The sequence below is a fragment of the Xenopus laevis genome, chromosome 9_10L, assembly GCF_017654675.1.
Source record: "Xenopus laevis strain J_2021 chromosome 9_10L, Xenopus_laevis_v10.1, whole genome shotgun sequence".
NCBI classification, from domain to species: Eukaryota; Metazoa; Chordata; class Amphibia; order Anura; family Pipidae; genus Xenopus; species Xenopus laevis.
In genome coordinates, this window is record NC_054387.1 from 75,040,921 (window position 1) to 75,067,475 (window position 26,555).

General features: G+C 37.4%; 1 protein-coding gene across 4 annotated transcripts in view; it reads right to left on the bottom strand.

Moving 5' to 3' along the window:
- Window positions 1-26,555, bottom strand: part of lrp2.L (LDL receptor related protein 2 L homeolog) — a 107,961-nt gene that overhangs the window by 47,955 nt on the left and 33,451 nt on the right. For 2 of the 4 annotated variants that reach the window (XM_018235881.2, XM_018235882.2), the window contains exons 11-32: window positions 24,866-25,035; window positions 23,363-23,586; window positions 22,997-23,203; window positions 22,412-22,614; window positions 21,189-21,329; window positions 20,900-21,103; window positions 18,943-19,135; window positions 17,680-17,805; window positions 16,893-17,023; window positions 16,233-16,370; window positions 14,828-15,109; window positions 14,194-14,433; window positions 13,716-13,835; window positions 12,622-12,738; window positions 11,576-11,953; window positions 10,901-10,915; window positions 9,530-9,778; window positions 9,232-9,443; window positions 8,593-8,777; window positions 8,152-8,380; window positions 7,491-7,668; window positions 7,000-7,128 (exon numbers count right to left, since the gene is read on the bottom strand). In XM_018235881.2, coding sequence (XP_018091370.1) covers window positions 7,000-7,128; window positions 7,491-7,668; window positions 8,152-8,380; window positions 8,593-8,777; window positions 9,232-9,443; window positions 9,530-9,778; window positions 10,901-10,915; window positions 11,576-11,953; window positions 12,622-12,738; window positions 13,716-13,835; window positions 14,194-14,433; window positions 14,828-15,109; window positions 16,233-16,370; window positions 16,893-17,023; window positions 17,680-17,805; window positions 18,943-19,135; window positions 20,900-21,103; window positions 21,189-21,329; window positions 22,412-22,614; window positions 22,997-23,203; window positions 23,363-23,586; window positions 24,866-25,035 — 4,071 coding nt within the window. The remainder of the gene's footprint in view (window positions 1-6,999; window positions 7,129-7,490; window positions 7,669-8,151; window positions 8,381-8,592; window positions 8,778-9,231; window positions 9,444-9,529; window positions 9,779-10,900; window positions 10,916-11,575; window positions 11,954-12,621; window positions 12,739-13,715; window positions 13,836-14,193; window positions 14,434-14,827; window positions 15,110-16,232; window positions 16,371-16,892; window positions 17,024-17,679; window positions 17,806-18,942; window positions 19,136-20,899; window positions 21,104-21,188; window positions 21,330-22,411; window positions 22,615-22,996; window positions 23,204-23,362; window positions 23,587-24,865; window positions 25,036-26,555) is intronic. The other 2 variants (XM_041577166.1, XM_041577167.1) reach the window with 1 other exon arrangement.

Sequence of the window (26,555 nt, forward strand, 5' to 3'; positions counted from 1 at the left end):
AATCTAGATACTAAAAACTGAGAACAGTTTAATGCCTTATCCATTACTAAGTTATACAACAATTCCATACGATAACATTTTTTTTATGTAACACACTCGTGGGTGGACTTGAGAAGTGTGAGGCGAGTGTGATTATAGTGTGACTCGCTGCTAGTGTATCCCAGATACCTGTGGGCAACTCCCTGAAACTCCCAGCAGCATGTGTTGATTCCTTTAAGCACCTTACCCTCTAATGAATTCTGTGTGTCTCCTGGTGCACAGACCAACCAGGTTGGAAGAAACAGCAGTCCAGGGGGTTTTTAAGCAATAGCTTATTAATTGAACAATGGTAATAAATCTTGGTCACAGCATTCAGGAGGTATAGAACTTCAGGTACATTTAAGGCAAACCATGGACAACCTTCATACTTTAAAATATAAGTAGGACCCTCTTGAGGGGGTAATGCAACTTCTCTTGGTGATTCTTCCCCAGAACTAGGGATCCCATGGGATCCCATCTTGCTCCTTGGCATTTTCCCTGCTCCTGAGCTCACCCACTTGTGCCCCTGTCTGGCAGCAAGGGTGCTAACCCTAACTACTCTCCTTGTTGGAGCCACAAAGCTGTTTACTAACTGAACTGCCCCTAACTTTCCTATCACTAAATAAATAGAACTGTCCCTAGGGATTGTCAGACCCAATCCTGTACCCACCTCCCCACAAGGTGGGATCCAAGAAGAGAGTCCTGAGCACATAGGTGCATATCCTTTTAAACTTTTACACACTGCCACCTACTGGGCAAGCAATGAACCATATCATACTGATAACATACAGCCCCCAGGGCTCACTAAGACCACCTGAGGTGTCCAAACTACAAGGGGAAACTGTCAGTGAAGATGCCTAATCCTCAGGGTCTCTACATTAAGGGTAAGGCCACACTAAGCGATAGCGCGGCGATTTGACTCGCCGCGACTATTCGCCGCGACTTTTAATCCTCAATCGCTGGCGAACCTGTGGCGCTGGCGTCTATGGGGAATCGCTGCGTAAAAACACACGCGGCGATCTTTTTTCTATTGTCGCTCGAAATCGCCTAGCGAGTACATTAGGTACTAGAGGGGGGGTCATTGTATGCTCTGAAGCCTGCAGAAACCCATAGCTTGCCATACATAATGACCCTCTTGTGACATTTTCACCTGAAGCAAAGTGCACTTAACAGAGAAGCTTTTACTATCTCCCAGGTATGAAAGACTCGATGTTGCAAGCCTGTTGCCAAAGGGTCTAGATTGATTGTTATCCTCCTTGTGAAAAGATTTTAATTATTGCTAATGATTGAGATAATAGACCTTTTGCCCGCTCGTCTTCAACATATTATGAGCCTAATCCGTGATGACAGTGTTAATTTTGTTCTCCAGCTCAAACTTTCAACAGGATGATTAAATTTAGATATGCTCATTCTGCGGCTATTGTCTTCATTTCAACATAGTAATATCCAGGATCTTAAGATCTGTAATTGCAGTGAATAAATATAAAAAATCTGTTAATTAAAAGTTAGTTCTTGGCTCCTTTTTTAATTTAGTTTTTTTTTCAAAGTGCTCTCTGCTGGACTGATCGTGAGAACAGTTGAGTGAATTATATTTTTAACTTCAGTCATCAAGATAGCAAATCCGGTGTGATGAGTTAATTACGGCTCACTTATTTAAAGGGATAGTGGCATCTCCGCCGTTTAAAATTTTCTGTCTTATTTTGTTAAATATCTTTTTCTTAGAAGGTAGTTATAATAGCCAATTCTTAGCAACGTTTCAGCTTGCCTTATTACTTGCCTTTTCTTTTCTGCCTCCTTTTAAAGACCTCTTCTATTCATATTCCAGCCTTCCATTTAAGTCCATTTATAGCGAGGCGATTTCGAGCGACAATAGAAAAAAGATCGCCGCGTGTGTTTTTACGCAGCGATTCCCCATAGACGCCAGCGCCACAGGTTCGCCAGCGATTGAGGATTAAAAGTCGCGGCGAATAGTCGCGGCGAGTCAAATCGCCGCGCTATCGCTTAGTGTGGCCTTACCCTTAGTGTGCCCATAGCACTGAGCATGGATTCCTGGCCTCGGGATTTTCCCAGCTTAAACCCATCTCTGGCATCATTGTTCATAGACTCTACATAAGCTTCCATCCTCCTTGTTGAAGGGCAGTATCTAAGATACTGATTAAAACCAGTCCCCTTACAACAAGGGGATCATAAATGCGTTTAAGTCACATGGAATAGGAGGGCAACTTTAATGGGAATATAATCATAATGGAGGGGAGTTTATCAGGAGAGGACTCCATAAACACATCCTAGTGGACAGTATTTACAAAGCATAAAAATGATATATATTTTTTTTTTTTTTTTTTTTTTAAATATATATTTTTTTTTTCTTTACTAAAGCCCAACCGAATGAGCTCATGTCAAAAGATAGGGTATTTTTGATCTTTAAAGAGCTTTACTTTTAAGAAAGCAGCGGTTTCTTTATGGCTGAAATGCAGGTTTTTATTATAACAGACCACTCACATTACAGTGGTAAAATGCCCTGAACGCAATGAGGGTCATTTATAAAGTTCATAAAGCGCATATTTATTTGCAAATGGTTGTATTGCCTGTGTTTTTTCCTGAATGCAGAATATTGCACTGCTGTGTCCATGTTTCCGTTTTTTGCAAATTTGCATTCGATAATAGATTCGCATATGGCTCTCAAATGAAATGGGTATTTACAACTGTGTGAGGTTGTTGTGCTTGAAACTAGCTTTGACAGTAAATTAAATTCACAATTTGCTAAAACTGATCTGCTAATATTTTCTCCACCACTAATGTTGTGGTGTAACTCAAACGCAGAGTGAATGCATAAATATTTGTCATTTAAGATTATACCATATTTTAAAAGCCTTTATGGACATTTGCAGTGCAAATAAAAAATTGCAATTTTGTTTGCACATTAAATACACCACTCTTTATAAATACAACCATGCACAGGGCAAATATGCAAATCATTCTGTGCTGCATGAAGTTTATAAATGAGCCCCAATATCACAGAAGAATTTTGAGTCATAAGGAAGCCTAGCATTACAAAGGACATTACAAATTACTCTACTACAGTTTAAAAATATTTAGGGTCCAATTTACCCTAGCAATCAGACATAAATGGACTTAAATGGAAGGCTGGAATATGAATAGAAGAGGTCTTTAAAAGGAGGCAGAAAAGAAAAGGCAAGTAATAAGGCAAGCTGAAACGTTGCTAAGAATTGGCTATTATAACTACCTTCTAAGAAAAAGATATTTAACAAAATAAGACAGAAAATTTTAAACGGCGGAGATGCCACTATCCCTTTAAATAAGTGAGCCGTAATTAACTCATCACACCGGATTTGCTATCTTGATGACTGAAGTTAAAAATATAATTCACTCAACTGTTCTCACGATCAGTCCAGCAGAGAGCACTTTGAAAAAAAAACTAAATTAAAAAAGGAGCCAAGAACTAACTTTTAATTAACAGATTTTTTATATTTATTCACTGCAATTACAGATCTTAAGATCCTGGATATTACTATGTTGAAATGAAGACAATAGCCGCAGAATGAGCATATCTAAATTTAATCATCCTGTTGAAAGTTTGAGCTGGAGAACAAAATTAACACTGTCATCACGGATTAGGCTCATAATATGTTGAAGACGAGCGGGCAAAAGGTCTATTATCTCAATCATTAGCAATAATTAAAATCTTTTCACAAGGAGGATAACAATCAATCTAGACCCTTTGGCAACAGGCTTGCAACATCGAGTCTTTCATACCTGGGAGATAGTAAAAGCTTCTCTGTTAAGTGCACTTTGCTTCAGGTGAAAATGTCACAAGAGGGTCATTATGTATGGCAAGCTATGGGTTTCTGCAGGCTTCAGAGCATACAATGACCCCCCCTCTAGTACCTAATGTACCAGATCTGACACTAGTAGAATTAGAATGGAATCATTTTCATCTATTTTAATGTACAAAGTTAAAAATGAAAAATGAGATCCACTCCAGAACATAAAACCTTTGTCATACCAAGCTAAATACATTGCATTTCAGTTTTAATATAGGCTCTCTGAATGCCCAGAGGACTGCTAAATATTTTGCACTCTAATGTTTATGGCATTTCAGATTACTGTGGTCATCAGAAAGCAGTTTCAGTCTCTCCTTTGTTATTTTCTGCGCTGCTGGTTCTGACTTGATATACATTTTAAGCATTGTGAAACTGAGTGGTTACATAAGACTCAATTTCCCACAATATCTTGCAAAAGTCCAGTAAGTTAAAGACCTGTACAGAAGGTGAATACAGTTGGCAAGGTATTGAGAAAACTGAAAAACTGGCTAAATGTTTCAGAAGTGCATATAGTGCTGAGTGCTGTGCTGAGAATAGGACAGACAGATACTTTGCTCAAAAGTAATACATTTAAAAATGCATGTAAAATCATTTAAATGAATGTAATAATAACCATAGAAATTAGGATTCAATTATTATTCCTCGGGGGGCAAGTTCTAGAGCACTAAGGGGCACAAACGCACCCTTTTGAGCTTATATAGCAAGCAATTGTACCCCAGGAAATACTGCTCTCTGCTCGGTGCAGGGTGCAAAGTAAGAGGCGCAGGTCAACCCCGTGCTACCGCCTGCTGCTCCTTAACTTGAGCAGGTAGTGGGACATCTATTTGTATACTCCTGGCCACCTCTCACTAATACAGCTCTAACTAATATAGTTATCACTGTATTCGTATGGAACGCCCCAGGTCTCTGTGCTCTGAAAAGGCAGAATGCAGCGTCAATAGTGCAAAGAAATGGCCTATTGCGGCCTTTGTTTGTACTTTGCACACTGCATTCTGTGTAGTAAATGACCCATATCATTTGCTATGCTTGTAAGATAGTCCTATGCCTTTCCAGTAATTTTCCTGTCATCAGGTGTGTTTTGACAGATGTATGAAAAGTCTATTTTGATTCTACCAACACTTTAGAACATGGAAATGTCACTGGAATATTGGTCCTTATGTAGTGTAGAGCTACAAATGGCTCATAAAGTGTTGAAACCTGACATACACTATCGTAAAAACAAAAAGCCAATTGCTTAGTACACTCTGACAGCATTTTTAGCCTTCAGACCAATGCAGTGATTGAGGGCCAGTAAATAAGAGATTAAACCTAGAGAAATGAAGTTTACTTTCACAAAAGGGTAACTAGTATTTTCATTCCTGCAGACATAGAAAAAAAGAAGAAAAATTGATCAATGCACATTCCCTGGTCCCCTGTCATATCAGTAATCTATGCAGATGCATGTATTTACAAAGACAGGGGGTTTTTTAGTTACAAAATTATGATCATAAGATTGATAAGCCACCATACCACGTCAAGGTAAAACCCATATGGCGGTCGCTAACTATTTACCTCTGGTCATAATTTCAAATGCTAAAGCCTCCCGGCATAAGAGCATTACCTGAAAAATAAGGTCTCCCGACCTGGGCATTGGTTTTCATCATAGGGCTTAGTCCTCCACCGCCATTAGCTTTCAAAGGGGAGAGAAAACCTAGACCCCAGCCTTGGTTCCATGAGATTAACCCTCCCCCGCTTGCGGCTTTTAAGAGAGAGAAACTGCCCAGACCAACACCCATTTCCAAAGGCATTGTTGCACCATTTAAAGAGACAGGTATGGGGGTGCTACAACCACATCTTCTTTTTTTCTATGTCTGTAGTTAATTTGGCCAGATCAGTAGCACTTCCAATGTATTTTAGTACATTTTTATTTAGCCATGGAGTGCTCTCACAATTTTTCCTTTTTGTATTTTGTATTGTAGCAGATTTATTCTGTTTGGAAGTTCAGCAGCTATGCTGCAGGCCAGGCTTCCATGTGGTTGTAGCACCCCCATACCTGTCTCTTTAAATGGTGGAACAATGCCTTTGGAAATGGGTGTTGGTCTGGACAGTTTCTCTCTCTTAAAAGCCGCAAGCGGGGGAGGGTTAATCTCATGGAACCAATGCTGGGGTCTAGGTTATCTCTCCCCTTTGAAAGCTAATGGCGGGGGAGGACTAAGCCCTATGATGAAAACCAATGCCCAGGTCGGGAGACCTTATTTTTCAGGTAATGCTCTTATGCCGGGAGGCTTTAGCATTTGAAATTATGACCAGAGGTAAATAGTTAGGGACCGCCATATGGGTTTTACCTTGACGTGGTATGGTGGCTTATCAATCTTATGATCATAATTTTGTAACTAAAAAACCCCCTGTCTTTGTAAATACATGCATCTGCATAGATTACTGATATGACAGGGGACCAGGGAATGTGCATTGATCAATTTTTCTTCTTTTTTTCTATGTCTGTAGTTAATTTGGCCAGATCAGTAGCACTTCCAATGTATTTTAGTACATTTTTATTTAGCCATGGAGTGCTCTCACAATTTTTCCTTTTTGTATTTTGTATTTTCATTCCTGAACTGTTAGCACATATCCTTGTTAGGAACATGGTGGCACATATAGATTCTATAAGCCAATATAAGGTTAAGTTGCCACATATTGCCAAGTCTGTACAAAAAAGCAAAGAAGAACATTTATGGGTCCTCATGATCCGTGTGACCCTAAAAAACAAAGTAGCAATGGGCCCAAAATGTCATAATTGTGTGGAACCCTTGAGAAATAAGTGGTTTCTAATGAAAGCCTTGGGAAGCTAAGCATCTCTCCAGCAACTATGGAAAAGGAGCATGACATAGGTTTTCTCAGTGTACCACAAAATAGCAGCTGTATACACCCCCAATTTCATCATACAATAGTCTCAAAATACTCTACAAGGTATGTCTTAATAACATCTGTTCTATTGATGGAAGGGAATTGTGTCTTAAATATAAAAAATATATAACCCTTGTTGATATAAAACAACGGCTAGCGACACAGTGAAAGCAAATGCTAAGGAGCAGTCACAACAATGAAGAGAGAAAAAGACATTGAAAGAAGACAATCTAGAGAGAAACATAACTCTCCTTACCTCTCTGACAGTTCACCGAATCAGAAGCCAGTGTCCATCCAGAGGGACAAGCACATGAATAGAATTTAGGTCCAAGGGATGATAACAAACAAATATGACTGCAAGGATTGGAAGCACAGGGATTGGCACCTATGGATCCAAACAGAAGGTTACATTGAACATCAAATCCTGTACCAAACACAGATTTGCTGATTATTCTGAAAGTCTTAAACTAAAGCAACATAGACCAAACTTAAATATGTTCATCTGTTATTACAGAACCTTGAACTGTTAATTTCATCCATAATATCATTCTAAGGTCTGAGACAATCAAAAGCTTTTGCAATTAATAACCCTGTAAAATCAACACATTGATTTGTTAGGCTGCATTCTCTTAATGCCTTATATTCTGTAGTTCAAATGATTCAAGTTGAACACAAGAATATGCTACATATATGTGCATTTTAAGCAGTAGCCTAAATATATATGTTAGAATGGTATTTCTATCTCACCTCCAGGCTGTTTGACAGAATGAACTGCAGATATCCCCAAAGGCTGATGAATATTATAAATCATGACAGTCTGATTGCCACCATGAAATTTATTTGCTCGAATTACCCGACTGGTGTATCGATCAGTCCAATAAACGTAGTCTTCAAAAACAGTAATTGCATGTGGATGTTGCAGCACCTATTTGCAGAAAATGAAATACTTAAATCCATTTTTGATGGTTCCCCAAAGACTTCGGGGCATATGATGTCACTGGAAGATATGGCACAAGACCACACTAGGCCAAGAATGTAGGTGTAGGGGTTATCACATAGATATAGAATAAAGCAGGTGAATGTAGGAATGGTATAGTGTGACTGTGTGACTGCCCCATGTCTTTGGATACTGAAACAGTAAACCTAGGTTTGAATTTTAGAGTCATTGACTAAATTTAATCTCTCTGTGTCTGAGTCACCAAGAACTGATTTTATAGTATAAGAACTTTGATTTGGGACCAACCTGTATTTGATTTATAAAGTTATTTGTAACACAAGTCAATTTACTCCATTTTCCTAACACCTAAAGCAAATAAGCCCTCAAAATATTAGGCAAGACATAAACACAGTTTTCTATATTGTGTTTTGCAAGGCCATTTTCCAATAGAAAGACTACTTATTATCTCACCAGATCACTGGCCATTGCCTGTCTCCTGTTATTTCCATCATAATCACAATAATCAATATAATCAAGGTAGGCATCTGCGAAGTAAATACGTTTGTTGGGATAGTCAATGGCAAGGCCATTGGGCCAGTAGATTTTATTGGAAACAATCACAGTTCTCATTTTGCCATCCATGCTGGCTCTTTCAATTCGGGGGTTTCTACCCCAATCTGTCCAAAACATCACATGAGCACTGTAACACACAAAAATGTATTAAAACAGAATGCATTTTAGGGAAACAATATTTTTAAATCATCAGATTAAAAAAATATGCTACATATTGTTATTATATATCTTCACATTAATATTATAAAAATATATATATATATATATATATATATATATATATATATTATGATATTTAATACAATAAAAATATACCATATACATTATATTGTATCTTACTCTGTTCTTGGATCCAGTACAAGTCCTCTTGGATTAGTCACATTTTCACTAATGAGCACAGTCCTGTGTGTCCCATCTAGTTGAGAAACTTCAATTGTTTCTAATACATAGTCAGTCCAATATAGATTTCGTCCCACCCAATCAACAGCAATGCTTTCTGTTACTGTGACTCCACTGTCAAATATCTGCACAAGATATCAAAATTAGATACATGCTTTAATTCTTTGTAATGCAATTATCTGTAGTCACCTGCATCAAGTGCATGTGACTATTGTTATTCAGTTGCTTTAAGACAGTTTCTTTGTGTGCTGGTGAAAGATGGTGCCTATAGTAGCAGTGGGATAATAGCCTCTAGGGAAGGATGGAGCTATGGGATAGCAGGTATAGTAAGGAGGGATGGTGCCTATAGTAGCAGTGGGGATAATAGCCACTGTGAAGGGACTCTGACTGTGGGATAGCAGGTATAGTAGGGAGAGATGGTGCCTATAGTTGCAGGGGCATAAGTAGCCTCTGGGAAAGCAGAGTGGCTATGCAATAACAGTTATAGTATTGTGTGATTGTGCCTATAGTAGCAGTGGGGATAAAATACAGCAGCAACCCTTCATAGAGTCTTTTTAATAAACTGATAAGTCCACTTACCAATTTTCTGTCTGTACCATTTACATATGCACTCCAGATCTTATCTTGCGTGATATCAGACCAAAAAATTCGATTGGTTACTGAATCAAAATCAATGGCCACAATAGTTCTCCCATCTCGGATGACTGGATAAATATTATGTGCTTGTGTGGTGATATTGTCAGCAATGATTTGATTACGACTAGCCACTAAGAGCAAGAGATTTGCTGACCCTGTACAGACAAGAGAGATAGTATGTTATATTTAGAGCTACCGTTAATACGTAAAAAACTTGTCAGGGCCATTTAGTATATCCTACCTGCTGCCTTGCATGTTCTTCCATTGGGTTCTAAAATGTATCCATCCTCACAATAACACCTGAATGATCCCCTTTCATTGTAACAGGTTTGACTGCAAAACCCTGGTGTCATGCACTCATTGATATCCTCACAGGTTTTGGAATCATTCGAGAGACGGTAACCTTCTGGGCAGGTGCATTGTGCTCCAAATGGTCCCTGGATGCACTGGTGAGTGCACCCAGCATTATTATCAGCACAGCTCTCTTGATCTGTTTTAAGAAAAATAATTTTGTAATGTATATGTATATTTATATACAGTGTTACATTACACCTGTATTCATGTAAACCAGAAACGCGGAGAGGTGGAATCACAGATTTTGTGAACTTTTCATTCCCTGCTAGTATAAGAAGTAAAATATCTTGGGGGATATTTCATATTTTCATAGGTGAAATGAAGCGTAAACATAAAATTATTGTATAATAAACACTATATGCCCAAAGATATCTGTACAGATTTTTAACTAAAAAGAATCCAGATATGCCAGCCAAACTGACATATCTTCAGTTGGACAAGCTGTCTCTGAAGGCATTTAAATATATCAGAGGTAGGTGTCCAAATACATTTGGCCATGTAGTGTAGCTAATTTAATAACATAGATGCTAAATTGCACTACTGCATTTACTAATAACAACGAACCATAATTACATTTTCTATCTAGTAAATCAGTTTACTAGAAATGAGGCAAACATATGATTGGCTGCAATAACTACACTGGTGCAAGTTAGCATCTATGTAAGTATATTAGCCCTATACCTATAATGCATACAAACGTGGTAACTTTATGTTGATAATGAGAAGAAACAGTTGTTGAGTTAATATATATATATATATATATATATATATTTTTTTTTTTATATATATATATATATATATATATATATATATATATATATATATATATATATATATAGACCAAAAATACTGTACAAAAACCGCACTCACAGGACTTTATACAGGTGCAAAAAAGATCTGTTTATTTTTTACGACGTTTCGGCTTCTCTTACTGAAGCCTTTTTCAAGTGGTGTGAAAAGGCTTCAGTAAGAGAAGCCGAAACGTCGTAAAAAATAAATAGATCTTTTTTGCACCTGTATAAAGTCCTGTGAGTGCGGTTTTTGTACAGTATTTTTGGTCTTCATAATCTTTGAATACTGCACCCAGGCAGCTGTTTTTGTGCATGAGTGCTCCAGTATTGTGAGTATATATATATATATATATATATATATATATATATATATATATATACACACACACAGGTTGTAAAATGCAGTTATCCTGTACAATTAAATTCATGTTTAATCACAAAGAATAATTTGGATAAATTTACAGTACCTGGTTGATATTCATCTGAAAATTTGCATCGATTTAAGAGAGAAAAAGAAAAAAAGTGGACAAGTTAACAATCACAAGTCAATCATGCCCATTTGATTAATCGATAAATACTAATAATTATTCTGAAGATGATTTGAAGAAATGATTAAATGCATTGTCTGTGATGTACGAAGAAAAGTCAAGAAAGTAATGATTTGTGTGACCAGGCTTGATCATACCTAATTGTGTATGACTAAAGTTCATGCAATCTTATTGTTTGTTAGGAAAATAATTAAAATAGATCTGTACATGAATCACATCAAAAAATTGTGCAAGAAGTGAAATCGTAATGCACAATTTTGGAAGATCATTCCCACCAAATTCATAAATGATTCCCACCAAAGCATCTGCCATAAACAATTTGTCTGCAACTCACATCAGATGATTCGCCAAGATTCACAGAGTTTCATAAGAAACCGTTCATATATCTCTACCACTGGTGACATGTCTACAACAGAACAGGATAAATCTGTTCCATAATCCTTGCCAGCATCCACCTCTATAACTGTCAGGCACATGCTGTGGAAAGCTGCATGTTGTCTATCCCTGTTACAGAACAATGCCTCACACAACCATATAATAATAAAGTATAATGCGAACTAAATGAATAATGTTAATAGCAAACTGCTCACTTACTGCATAGAGGAGACTCATCTGCCCCATTAGGGCAGTCTGGGGTGTTATCACATACTTTACTGATGTTTATACATATAGTATTGCCTGGACATTGCCACTGCCAACTGGGGCAACGGAAAGGTGGTGTTGGGCAGTCTTTTTCATCACTCATGTCCCGGCAGTCATTGTCCCCATCACAGATCCAGGAGCGATAAATGCAGTTTCCATTGTCACAACGGAACAAAGAAGGCGGGCAGCTTCTGACTGGGCAAGTTTGATGTTCATCTGAGCCATCGATGCAGTCAGGGTGCCCATCACATTCCCAGTTGGAGGGGATACAGGCCCCATCAGACTGGCACTGGAATTCATTCTGGTGGCACATTCCAGCTGGTCTAGTCGCTGAAAAAAAAAATAAAGGAGCTCTTTTTTATACGTATGAAACCATATACGATGCACTAGAATTTGGTTTGCTTCATCTGTACTAGGTCTAAAGATCTGAGCTATGCCACTTGACAATAAGCATGGTTGGAAAAACAAGTGTAGATACTGTATGTATTCAAATCTGTTCTGTCCTTCCTTCATGCAGTATACAACTGCCATAACAGCTGCATTCACTCCCATCCAACTAGAGGCCTGAATATTATTTTTGGGCCTCTAATGGATGTTTGGTCCCAAATACTGACCAAAGACTTTGGGCACATCTTTGAAATGGTTGAAATATGGCATCATAATTTTAGTACTTTAGATTATTGGAACAAAAATCTCACAGCTCTTCATCTGTGCTGTTTGTATCTTGAATACATAGGAAATAATGTACAGTCCCTGATAAAGATAAGTACATTAGAATGAAGGAAGAGGTTTGTGACCATATAAAGACCATATAAAGACACAACACTGCTTGTGAAACGCCATGTTGATTTGTCATTTTCTTATATTTTACAATAGAGGGTACTTTATTTTTACAACACTGAATTTCACAAAGCATTAATCTTAACCATTGACATCACTTAGCACAGTTTATATGGATATGTTTAACATGTTTGGCTGAAGGTTCTAGATGTACTCACGGCAGTTCAGTTCATCAGAGTGATCATTGCAGTCAAAGACTCCATCACATTGGTAACTGGAACTAATGCACTGATCACCACTGGCACATTTGAATTCAGAGTAGGAGCAGTTGTATGCTTATGGAAAGAGAAAAATTATAGGTATAAATAAATATCTTCTATTACTTGCCTAGAGAAATATGGAGCTAGTTAAAAATATATGAAAGAATGCATTTGATATCCACCCTAAAATTGACCCTACTATGCTGACCCTATTATGTACTTTTTTATATAACATCTAGTGTAGTATTACACTTTTTTTTAAACATTCTAGAACCACCCTACTTTATCACATGGGTTAAGTATTAGCAGTACAGTGGTTCACCTTTATGTTAACTTTTAGTATGTTATAGAATGGCTAATTATAAGCAAATTTTCAACTGGTCTTCGTTATTTATTTTTTATTGTTTTTTAATTGTTTGCTTTCTTCTTCTGACTCTTTCCAGCTTTCAAATGGGAGTTATTAACCCCATCTAAAAAAGCAAATGCTCTGTAAGTTACAAGTGTATGGTTACTGTCACTTTTTTAATATTTACCTTTCTATTCAGGCTCTCTCCAATGCATATTCCAGTCTCTTATTTAAATCAATGCATGGTTGCTAGAGTAATTTGGACCCTAGTAACAAGATTGCTGAAATTGCAAACTGGAGAGCTGCTGAATAAAAAGCTAAACAACTTAATAAAAAATTAAAACCAATTGCAAATTGTCTCGGAATATCGCTCTCTGCACCATACTAAAAGTTAATTTAATGGTGAAGAACCCCTTTAAGTTAAGCCAAACAAGTAGCTCACTAGCCAGTTTAGACGTATATGGGCAGGAAGGCCCAGATTATTAACATTCTGGTAAATGACTATGCCATGCTTCTCATTCAACTGATTAGTAATTTCACGCACCACCGCACTTGGCCAAACAGAAAAGATTCTCATAGGAATGCTGACTCAGTTGGAATACTGACAAAAGTCAGTTTGGTTGATATTGCCCACATTTACTGGTTTCCAGATTTACTGGTAGTTTTACAATTACACTGCTTTTGTAAGACACACATTGATACTCACTACAGCCTATCTCATCGGAACCATCAACACAATCCTTGTCTCCATCACAAATATAAGATGGATCAATACACCGATGATCTGGACACTGAAACTGCCCCGGTTCACAGGTACCAGTAAAATCTGTAAATATAAATGTAGTGAGATCTCACACTTTATTTTAGTAGTGCTATATAAATAAAAAATATACATTTTAAAGTTTGATTAAATTTAATATTAGCAATCAAAAAGGGATTGATGTAGAGTTGGTATGGGTGACTAGAGAATGCTCTTTAGTCGGTTATTAAGCCTAGAGTGCCTAAGAGTCAAGGGGGTAAAAGAGTCAGTTTAAGGAAGGTATATGCCACATAAGAAGAGAACATCTATCTAGAGTCCTAACAGTTGATTCTTTGGGGATTGTGTATATGAAAGTTTTACAACAGATGGCTGGCCATTGGTTGTACATCCCTGATAGATCAAAAGTGGTATTGTCATTACTTACTGCAATTTAATTCATCTGACCCATCCCCACAGTCATTATCTGTGTCACAAAGCCAAATACGAGGAATGCATCGGTTATTTTGGCAAGTGAACGAAGTGGTTGGGCAGGAGCGGGGGCCTTGAGTGGGGCAGTTTTGTTCATCACTCCTGTCAGGGCAGTCATTGTGAGTATCACAGCGCCAGTTCAGTGGAATGCACTGCCCATTACCACATGTAAATGCTCTAGAAGAACATGTGCTATCTGAAAGAAAATGTCAGCAGTCATTAGATGCCCTATTGAGCACTGAAAATATCTGCCTCACTACCACAATATACTGTGTAAGAGTGCAACCTAAACTACAAACATATCCCCCAGCCATAACATTGTCAGCAAGAGAAGCCAACACCTACATGTTCCACTAGCCCACCATTCAAGCACACAGAGCCACCAGACAGGGAAATCCTGTATTCATGCACAAAGTGCAGTTCCTTGTGCTTTTAGGAAATGCAAAAGCATGGCAGCTTGCTTCAATTTTTTTGTACTGTACAATTAAGTTTTCCAAGGAAAGGAACAAACTGAGGATAGCAAGCAATAAATGTACATCTGATGGTAAATACAGCGAAAACTCTGATATACAACTGATTTGATCACTTACTCCGAGTTCCGCAATTTGCTTCATCACTGTTATCGTGGCAGTCATCAACTCCATCACAGCGGTAATATACTGGAACACACTTGCCATTAGTACAGGGGAAGGAATAAGACCCACACTGCATGGTTGGTGGCTCACTGGAGGGATCATCAAAACAAGTCTGCTGATCAGGACGTAACCTCATTCCATATGGGCACCCGCAAACTCTTTGGAGATTGGGCACTGGGAAGCAAAAATGACTGCAATCTCCATTGGGGTTTGTTGGTCTGTTGCAATAATTTGAACCTGTGGTGGAAAAAAATCAGACAATCATTTGTCTAAATTGTAGCTTTGAGCAATAGTCTAACTATGCTAAAATCCAACATAATCTCAGGCATTATCAGACTGGTAACAACAGAATTGTAAAATAAAATATCCACAATACAGTGTAGTTACATCAGATGGGTTGTTGCAAGCTCCCATTTCCAGAAAGTTTTACTTTGTAATGTTGTCCACACAGGACCGAATAAACCTTTGGGTAATTCATGCATATCAGTATGGAAGTCATCTTTATTTTTTTTGTAACATACATGGGAAGATCTTATTTGTAGGGGTCAATCGGCCAAACCAGGCTGATCCAGTTAGTAAGATCCCAGAGGGCTGTGCATGTAAGAAATAACTGAGGAGTCATTTTTGATCCCAGGAGACACAAGTGCTCCTAGAATGAGGACATAGGGGCACATTTATCAAGGGTCGAATATCGAGGGTTAACTAACCCTCGAATTCGACCCTCGAAGTTAAATCCTTCGAATTCGAATATCGAATTCGAAGGATTTAGCGCAAATACTGCGATCGATCAAAGGATTTTAATCGATCGATCGAAGGATTTTTCTTCGATAAAAAAAAGCTTAGGAAAGTCACGGGGAAGGTCCCCATAGGATAACATTGTACTTCGGTAGGTAGGTAGTTTTTTTTTTAAGAGACAGTATTTCTACTATCGAATGGTCGAATAGTCAAACGATTTTTTATTTGAATCGTTCAAATCTAAGTCGAAGGTTGTAGTAGCCTATTTGATGGTCAAAGTACCCAAAAAATACTTCAAAATTCAAAGTTTTTTATATTCGAATCCTGCACTCGAGCTTAGTAAATGTGCCCCCAAGTGTCGCAAGTGTCTCCCCCACCTACTTAGATGAATATGTGTCTACCCAGACCCAACCCTATTAAATTGAGCGCTGCCTAACACAGGCAACCTTCCATTCAAAGGGCATTCTGAAGGTCTCTGTGTGTGAAACAGATTGAAGATGCCTGCAGATATTTGCATAAAGCACCTGCAGATGTTGCAGCTTTTTTTTCACTTTGCACACTGCAGGAGGAATTATGAATTACCCTTTGATTTATCATCTATCAGTCTCTACGCAAGGACACTTACCTATCTGGGTGCTAGCATCAAATGACTTCACATGCATTATGTTATTAATGCCTCTACGAATAATTGTCATCTCTCCCCCATCATATTTTCTGACACGTACTATGCCCCCAAGTCGCCAGTCGGTAATGTATGCATAACCTATAATAAAATATTATAAAGATAAATATATTTTTTAAATACACATTTTTTCAGGATGAAAATATAATATATCGGTAACATATTTTGTAATAATCCCATCATAAACATAACCATAGCAACAGATGCATTAGAGGATATCTAAACCTTCTATACTAGTGTATTTAACCATGAGTTACCCATTTACAACTGTAGGTAAGTGCAGCATAAAATCCTTTGTAAACAACAACACTGCTATGGACGGTATATGTCCCCTTTAACGATTCCATATTCATGCAGAATGAACAGACACAATATCAAATATATACATATAATTTTTTTCTCAGAATATAAAGTGATTTCTTATGAGTACATCTGATGAGTGTAGAAGAAAACATATAGGTAAATATAACAAGAGCATATTTTTGAAGCATAATGTACGTAGTGTATGTTCCTTTTTCCGTAAGAAGAATGCAGCTTAAGAGGTATTTATAGTCAGGCTTATGAATACCAGCAATATAAATGTACAGTTTGCTAAGCTCTTACCTCCATAAATAGTGAGGCCGAAGGGATGAGTCATCTGTGTGATTCTGCTCAGTGTTTGTCTGTCTAAACCATCAAATGTGCTGTGCTCAACTTTATCAAAAAAGGCATCGACCCAATACAGCCGCAACGAACTGCAAAATGATTGGTGAAAATACACATTATATCTAAAAATAATTCAGCTAAATGCTACCCTAGCTCATTTCACACGAGGGTGATAAGGATGACTTTGGGGTTCTGACTTGATCCCATCTGATAAATTGGTTCCTAGAAGAAAATGTTCTTATTCCCGACAAGGGGTAAATCATAGTGAAGCAAGTGGCTGGGTTGCCAAGGAAGTACCTTGTCGTGTGTCATTATTTTCATAAATCTATTGTTCCATTGTAACATCCACTGGCACCCATGATTTTTGTTGAAGTGTATGTGTTGAGGGCAATAATTCAGTGTGGAGACCCTTCCTCCAATATTTATGGGAGGCCCAAGTGGGGTGAGTGGTCACAATGTAGCAGTGCTCTACCCGTAATAGCAGCTGGATAGTTACCTCAAATATCTATAGTGCTACAAGTATGTAACCCCATGATGATTGAGGCCTTTAATGTTGCCATACTGTATTTGCCTGGCAACTGCAGGAAAGTGGTTAAGCATTGATTGGATTTTATATATATATATATATATATATATATATATATATATATATATATATATATATATATATATATATATATATATATATATATATATATATATATATACATACACACACACAAGCAGAGTCTGCAGGCTTACTTACTTCCAATCCATAGCCAAGCCATTAGGCCACCCAAGGCTGGTATTGACAATTGGTTGTAAGTGTGATCCATCGCACCAAGCCCGCATAATTTTAGCTGGTCTGTACCAGTCTGTCCAAAATACATATCTGAAAAACAAAATGGAGCCAGATTTACTCAGATCTGGTGGCATATTATTGGAGGATTCTGTTATAAATAGCAGGGAAATAGTTTGATCTTACAATATTTATTTAATTACATAACTCTGATTTTACTGGACTACATCTCCCAGCATGCTAACATGTTAAAGTATGTTGTGTCTAAACTTGTATAGCACAAGCAACAATTTAGGCTGTGGTCATATTCTGTTATTTCAGCTATGTGTTCTGTATGAACTAAACTATGGACAAGATGAACTAAAGCTAATGCCTCATTGGCATTCTGTCCAGTTGACATTTGGAGCATGTATTTACTAAAATACTTGCAACTTATGAAAGAGTGTATGCTGCAGATGTACAGCTATGTAGTGCCTGGGTGGTTTTCATGGTTTGTACACCCCCAACTCTAAAAGACCCAAGTGAAAGGCCATACAGTGCACTAAGTGCTTTTACATATAAAGAGCAGAAATTGTAATTGTACACCATACAGCAATAAAACAGAAGACCACCGTCCAAATAACTATGCTAACAAACATACATGGGCTGGTGTACGCATATGGGATATTTGGGCACCGTATTTTCAAATACTGTCACAGGTTAGGATCAAGAGGAATGCTAAAGACAAAATAGTGCCTGTCATTATTTTCATACAAAACAATCTATACATTCAGTGCGGGAAGCCTGTACTTTGCTAATAATTTGATCGTTATTGTAATGTGTTGAAATAATACTGCATGAGTGTAGAAAAGCAGGATGAAGTTATAAGGGATCCAGTTTCACCAATTAAACATCATCAGCAAAGCGGAGCAAAACTTGGAACTCAATCACAGGGAGAGCAGACAGCACTGTATTGGAACCAATGATCAGCCCCTCAGCTCCTCTTGTATTTCTATCAGTACTAGAATGTGAAATCACCACACACCTATACAGATTACAGTTTTCTTTAGTGGCTTTAGAGGGGCCCGGGCTACAAACTTGGGGCAATATTTATGAATCAACTTGCAGAACTACAGTTCCCAGCATCTTTGTTATCTGTGAAGAAAGTTGCCTCTGGCTGCCAATGTGTCATGGGAGTTGTAGTTTAACAACAGCTAAACGATGCAGAATATTGAGCTGTGCCATACATACCCAATTACTGGATGTACCACAATGGAACGAGGATTGTTTAGGTTCTGGATAATTGCTCTGCGGGATTTATCCGCCAATTTCATTACACTAATGCTTCTGTATCTTGGATCTGTCCAGTAAAGGTTCTTTGATATCCAATCGTAAGCCAAGTCTTCTACACCTTCCACCCTATTGGCTGTCAGAATCTCCTTGCCTGTAATATACATTGCAGAAAACTGACTTTTATCTTCCTGATTTTGGTTCCAAACACAATTTTCAGTTCAGTTGTTTTCAGTTAGTTCACCAGAAATATGAACTTTTTTCAATTGCTTTCCAGCTTTTTTTTTTCTCCAAAATTAATTTGTTTAATGTTCTTGTCTCTGGTGTTTAAGTCTGGCGGCTCAGTAATTCAGGTGCAGATCATGAACTGTTACAATTTGATATATTAGTGTATACATTTCTCAGCAGGATGGAATATTGCAATTATGAAATATGAGCAACTATTGTATCAATTCTAACAGCTGCCTTTAATGAATCTCGGGAATTCTGTTCAGCAGGGCCAAAGATAAGAAATGTATCAACTAAATGTATCAATTTAGAACAGTTTACAGAGTCGGTGACCCTCACCTCCCAGACTCAGTAACGCCACACTAACAGAATCCTGTGTAAAAACTAAGTAATAGTTGACAAACAATAGTAGGGAAATCGTTGTGCCCTATTTATATAATATAATCATTGTGATAAGTACACAATTACTGTTAATATTATGGAAGCTTAGTCTGACTTGAAAAGGAAGAAGAAAAACCTATACAAAATAATAAATGAAGACCAATTGAAAAGTTGCTAAGAATAGGATGCTCTATAACATACTAAAAGTTAACTTAAATGTGAATAAACCCTTAAATTATAACAATTATTACCTAAATATGCTTAAAATAAATACACATAATATAGGACCCCTTTGATGTAACATATGAACACAAGCCAAGCCCAGACAGGAGTTATTGCATGCATGCTTAACTAAAAGAAATACAAGTACATTCATAAACTCCCCATAATGTGTTTTTGTTTGCTTGTAATGAAACCCCCAGTGTAATACAGTAAGTGTAAATTTCTTGACTCATTTCAGACTTCCACGTTTTGCAAACCAACAGTTCCTTAATAAACTGGCACTGGCAAGTACTAACTGTTGGTGCCTCCCTCTGAAATTCCACGTGCTTCAAAGAAGAATTTCTCCTAAATGCCTTGTATGACTGAGACAGATGGGTCTCAATGAATAGACTATCTTGTTCTTTGCCTACTAATTTTGCATTTAATAATAAGTTAGTAAGAGGAATTAATCATTGCTTTTAATCAGAAAGAAGATATCACAAATACTATCACAATAACGTTTTACAGATGGAGATCCTAATAATGTAAATTGTACAAATTAGTGGTGTAAGTAGATGCTGCTGGGCCTCACAACAAAATAAGTTTAAGCCCCTCATAAAATTTGTGAATAAGACATGTTTCATAAACATATTGAATCTGCTTATCAGTCAGTGCTGGGATCTCTATACCTCCAGCACCCCCCCCCCCCCCACTCCTTCCCCCTGCATCGACAGAGTTTGCGTTCTCTTTAGTTATCTTAATAGCATATCTGGGATTCTGTCATTCACAGTAATGACTAGGGTTCTATACTCCATTTATATTCCTATAGACAATAAATATCATAGCTTACTGTATGCATGGAGCATTCCTTTTTTAACCCACTTTCTTTAATAAATATACATAGAAGCCATAATGCTTGCTTCCAGTAAATATAACATTTTGGCACTATATGCCTATATGAAGTTCTAACTTAAAATAATTGCCTATATGCTTTTGAAGGTCAAATGTAAAAGAAAATTATACCTGTGGAAGTGTCATATCACCATGTTGTGTCCCTGATGCTATAAAAAAACTTTTAAATAATGTATCAAAATGCCATTTTTATTACCTGTTCCATCAATTTTCTGTTTATAGATCATGTCTTTCACAGTGTCTGAGTAAAAGATGCTATTATCTTGAGCATCAAAATCTATTCCAACAAAATAGGAGGGGACCCCAGTGATGGGAATAATAATATCTTCTTGAGTGGAGAGGTTGAAAGGGATACCACGGACAGCCAGTTGTGAGGAAAAGAGCAAGAATTTCCGAACCACTGCAAGGGAGAAATTCTGAAAATTACCTATTTGGAAAATATCATGACATTTGGAAGCAGCTGAATGAGGTGAATGCATTCTTACCCACACAACGACGTCCGTCTTCATGTAGGTCAAACCCCAGTTTGCACCTGCATCTATAACCAAGCCCGCTATTGTCTGTTCTGTGACTCAGAATGCAGATTTGTTCGCAGCCTCCATTATTGGTTCCACATGGATTCCAAACTAAACAGAAAATTCAAAATGAAAACACTTTTTTTTTAAAAATATGCTACATGCTATTTCAGTGAAGGTCTAATAATTATTACAATATGTTGCATTACCCATGGGGAGGATGAAAATGTCACTGACTTTCTACTGCATATTTCTGTGTAAGGGGATACTATCAGGCATGAGGAACAATATATAATTTTTAGAATATTAATGATGATTAAAACTTATTTCTGATTATTTTATAAAGCCATGCTTTCTAGTTCCATGAGTTACAGCAATACATTTCATGCAACTTTTGTCCAGTTATAGGAGTCCACCTGTCTGCATAGAAACAATTGGTCCTAAATCAGACCTAAATCAGAGTGGCTGTACACCTTTTTGGGTGGGTCTAGGCCATGTCCCTGTAGTGTACTCATAGTACAAAAGATAGAGACCGCACTCACTAAATGTTTTCGGCAGGGGAGTTTACACCAGTGTAACAACACAGATCAATATTTTTTGGGGGCACTCCATACCTTCGTCAGGATGATGAGTGCCCCTCCGAAAAGTTGATCTGGGTGGTTACACTGGCATAATAAATGGTGTAAGCTTCACTGAGTGTGATCTCTATCTTCTGAACAACAAGTATTCTGGGACGTCTCATTATGTCTAGGGAACCCTGCACCACAGTATATTTAAAGGGTATGTGCAGCTGTGAATCCTTTTGGTGTAACCTGTAATGTCATCTCACCCCTAATGGCAACCCCAGGACTGTTGAGTGATGCATCCATGGAGATAATAGATAATAAGACCCTTTTCAAAAGAAATGTTGGGACAAGAGACTGGGGCCTCACAGTGAGTGGCCAAGAAAGGGTGGGGGGCAAATCCAAGTGACTCAAAAAAAATATCTGGATAGTTGACATGTTTACTAAATGACTAAATGCTAAATATACAAAGTAATTTAGTTTTTTAGTAAAAAAAAAATATTTGGCTGCGTTCCTAAATGCTAGGACAAAGAACATTCTATGCTGATATATTATGATGTATCATTTTAAACCTTGTATTTTAAATTTGTTAATATGAATCAGTTTTGAGAGATAATCAGGAGGTCTTACCATAAGGCTGCCTGGCAGAATGATAAACTGTAACACCATACGGCCTTGAAGAAGAGCGGTAAACAACTTGGGTGCTGTTGTCTGTGAATTTATTGGCCTTCATTACTGACACCCTAGTCCAGTCAGTAAAATACAAATAATGTTCAAATATGCTCAGTCCATAAGGATGAGGAATAACATTCCCACCATGTACAACTGTCCTCCTGCAAACAATTACATTTTTAATTCAGAGTGTTGTTCTATATGAAAAGAATAGAGATGCCATATAATCTGTGTACTGCCATGTAGGATGCCACTTTGGCACTTGTAGGGCCAGTAACAAACAGAGGGGGACTAGCTAGGTGTAGAGCACTGACAGTAAAAGTGAGGGACTCTGACCTATCAATTTCTAGTCTTCATACATCGCTAGTATTAATATGAGCTAAGGGGGAAAGAACTGTTGAATCAAGATACTCTGGTGCATTCCATCCCTGGCCACTGCAGCAAAAACCTGCAAGCATTATGTTTCATCTTTCCTTTCAAAACGACCAAAAAACAAATTCAATATCATCATACGCTTTGTACCTATGAGTGCATCATAAATACCTGTCCAGACCATCATAGGTTGTTGTTTCAATGTAATCATATCGACTGTCTACCCAGTAAAGCCTTTTTGTTACAATATCCACAGTAATCCCAGCTGGCCAACCCAATTTTGTCTTAATAATGTCATGACGATTAGTGCCATCCATGAATGCTCTTTCCAACTTGGACTCTTCAGAATTGCTACCCCAGTCAGAGAAAAATAAGTACCTGGATTCAAAACAAAATAAGGACATTTATGTCTTGTATAAATTTTAAAACATGTCAATGTATGGCTTAACATAACAAGCTGTCTAAAAAAAGCACATTGGTTTGGAAAAATGACAATGAGATTATTGCAAAATGAAGTAATCCCTGAGTACTACTTACCCTACAGACGGATCAAGTGCAATTCCTCTAGGGTTGCCTAGATCTTCAGCTATGAGTGTTATCCTATTCTGACCATCCAGATCCACCATATCAATTCTCTTGATGCTGGTTTCAACCACATAAATTTTATTACTAACCCAGTCGACAGCTAGGTTCTCAGGTGTTTCAATTGAGATATTTAGGACTTCGCGGACGTTTGAACCATCAATATCAACAGAGAAAACCTGATTTAATTTAAACAGAGAAGATCATGAACCAAATGCAGAATGAAATTGAGTGTGCAATATTAAACTGTATTCTAAATGTAAAAGAGGGGACTCTTAGCTGACAAAAATCAATCAAAAGTACATCCAGGGGCACTATCAGCAAAGTGTTTTTGCTTCAATTATATCTATTACTGCCTCTCCAGCCAGCAGTGCGGTGAGTGCACCATTCAAATATAAATGAGCTTGCTATACATCTTGTGAGACCTATGAATAACCCATGAATAACTGGATATCTGGTCCCCTCTACAAAAAAAATGTGCCTATCTTGAAGCACATTTTCTACCCCACAACTATGGATGTTACTTATAGCCATTTAATTTATACTAGGGTCAATATATGCCAAAGGCAGTCATGGTAGTCACTGATTAATGGTTATTCCCCACTTAAGTTGAAAGAATAAGTAGAACCCCTCCTTTATTCATATGTTCCATTCAATACTATACTATATACTATACTATACAATGATTTAACTTCCTTCAGTCAGTATTAACTTCCCAGTCATAAGCACCTGTGACTTTGCTAGATTTTTGTCTTTGCTATAATTTAGCAACAGAGATGATATTTCAAATATAAAATTGGTGTGTTTTGCAGGTAGATTTCAACTCTCCATAATGTACATTGTCATGGTAAGTTTCATTCTGTAATCTTAGGAGTTAATTATTACAGAAAAATGTAAATCTCATCTACTCCCGAAGTTACCAGAAAAATAATGTGTCTGGAATTTACTCCCTAATGATAAATTTAACAGAAATATTGGACCTACTGTGCATCAATTCTTCAGTCTGGTAATTTTTTCCCTGATAAAGCTCTACTAAAACAATGACTTAGTTCAGTACATTTAGTATCAAAAGATCCATTTCCATGCCAAGAGAAATATGCAGGAAAAAAATTAGATTTTTATCATGTAGAAAATAGGGCACTTTTACATTTGATAGATCAGGTTACCAAAAATTACTAATAAAAGATTGACTAGTTTTGAAAGAATGTCCACTATTAGGTACTTTGACTCCATTAAGAAGAACATGGAAAGCTGAACAAGAGGGATGCATATCAATGAATGCTTTGTTTAATAGAAGCAATGGCATAGTAGTATGATAGCCATTGTAATTAAAATATCTCAAGATATTTTCCTCTGGAAAAAAAGGATACAGCCAGATCTGGATTAGGAAAAGAGAAGTTCTTTCAACACTTTGCCTTGAAGTGGTTTTCTTGCGCCTTGTAAGACATTTCTACATACCTTATTTTGCACTGTGTCTGTCCAAAATACACGACGGAGTTGAAAGTGAAAGTCTACTCCCACAGCTACACCACGGTTACGTGACTGAACCAAAATTCGGGAATTACCCCCATGAATGTCGCCAATTAGCAGATCCCGTCCATTGGAAAAGATAATTGATGGAGAGCCTGCTGTAGATGATCCATCAAGAAAGCATGATTTTAACAATCGTTTTGGCATTAAATAACTGAAAGGAACAGTAACACCAAAAAATAAAAGCATTTTAAAGCAATTCCAATATTTTGTAATGTTGCTATGCATTGGTAAAAGTTATGTGTTTGCTTTTAGAAACACTACTATAGTTTATATAAATAGGCTACTGTGTAGCCATGGGGGCAGCCATTCAAACTAAAAATGAGAAAAGTCACAGGCTACTTAATAGATAACCGATAAGCTCTGTAATACAATGTTAATCTACAGTGTACATCTGTTATCTTCTACGTAACCTGTGCTTTGAATGCAGTGTCGGACTGGGATGCCAGGGGCCCACCAGAAAGCCTTAGACCTTGGGCCCACCAGAAAACCTAAAACCGTGAGCCCACCAGAAAATCTTAGACAGTGGACCTTTCCAAACTATTATTCTTCCTCTACTCACTCAACCTCTTTATTCTCCTAGTCTTTTATATATATTTACAATATTCTCACATTATTAAGCATTTTCCCAATAAAGAAATAGGGAATGACCACGAAATAGGACAAATGTTTAGAAACAAGAGGGCCCACTAACACCTGGGCCCACCGGGAGTTTTCCTGTTATCCCGGTGGGCCAGTCCAACACTGTTTGAATGGTTGCCCCCATGGCTATACAGCAGCTTGTTTATATAAACTATAGTTTTACCACACCAGTTGTACTAGTGCTACATTATATTTTAACAATTTAATTTTTTTGTGTAACTGTTCCTTTAAGTCTCAACTTAAATGTCTGAATCACCATGAATCATAATTAAAAGTATTCAAAGTGCAAATTGGTTGTACAATCCATGGCTTCTACAAGACAATCACGACAACTCTATAGACCATCCGCACCTAATACAACTAGGAGAACTGAGAAATTGAATGACATAAAGCTTATTGTAGTTAGCTCTGAGTACAAGATACAACTGCAGCATTTATGCATTATATGTGTATTATTGAGACACATTAGGGGAGCTAATATTTGCTGCAATGGTTGTATTTACCATATTGGTTAAAAGGACCAAGCCTAGAGTAGCAGACTTAAAGTTATGTACTAAGTACTTTATTCAGTTATGAGTGGTAAGTGAATCGCTGAGAACAGTGGCACATTAATGATATGTGAGGCCCTTTTCCACAGGTACCCCTTCTAGGCTACTACCACTCCCAAAAATTTTGAAATATACAACAATTAAGCAGGGTTATGGATGCACCTGGAGACACAAGGGGCCCATGATCAGCTTTCAATTATTATTTGTATTTGCATTTCTTTTATATTCAATACCTACTGGGAGCAAAGATTATGAGCATTGTTTTAGAGAGCTCAAGCGCACGCGACACAAGCAGGTGCCTTGCCTTGTCTGGCTGACTAATCTTCTCCAAGCAAGTACCGTGCACCTGTCCCAACTGGACCCAGACCCAGCAGCGCAGAGAAAAATATTTATATAGTTTTTTTAAAGAAAATTAAGATAATAATTGA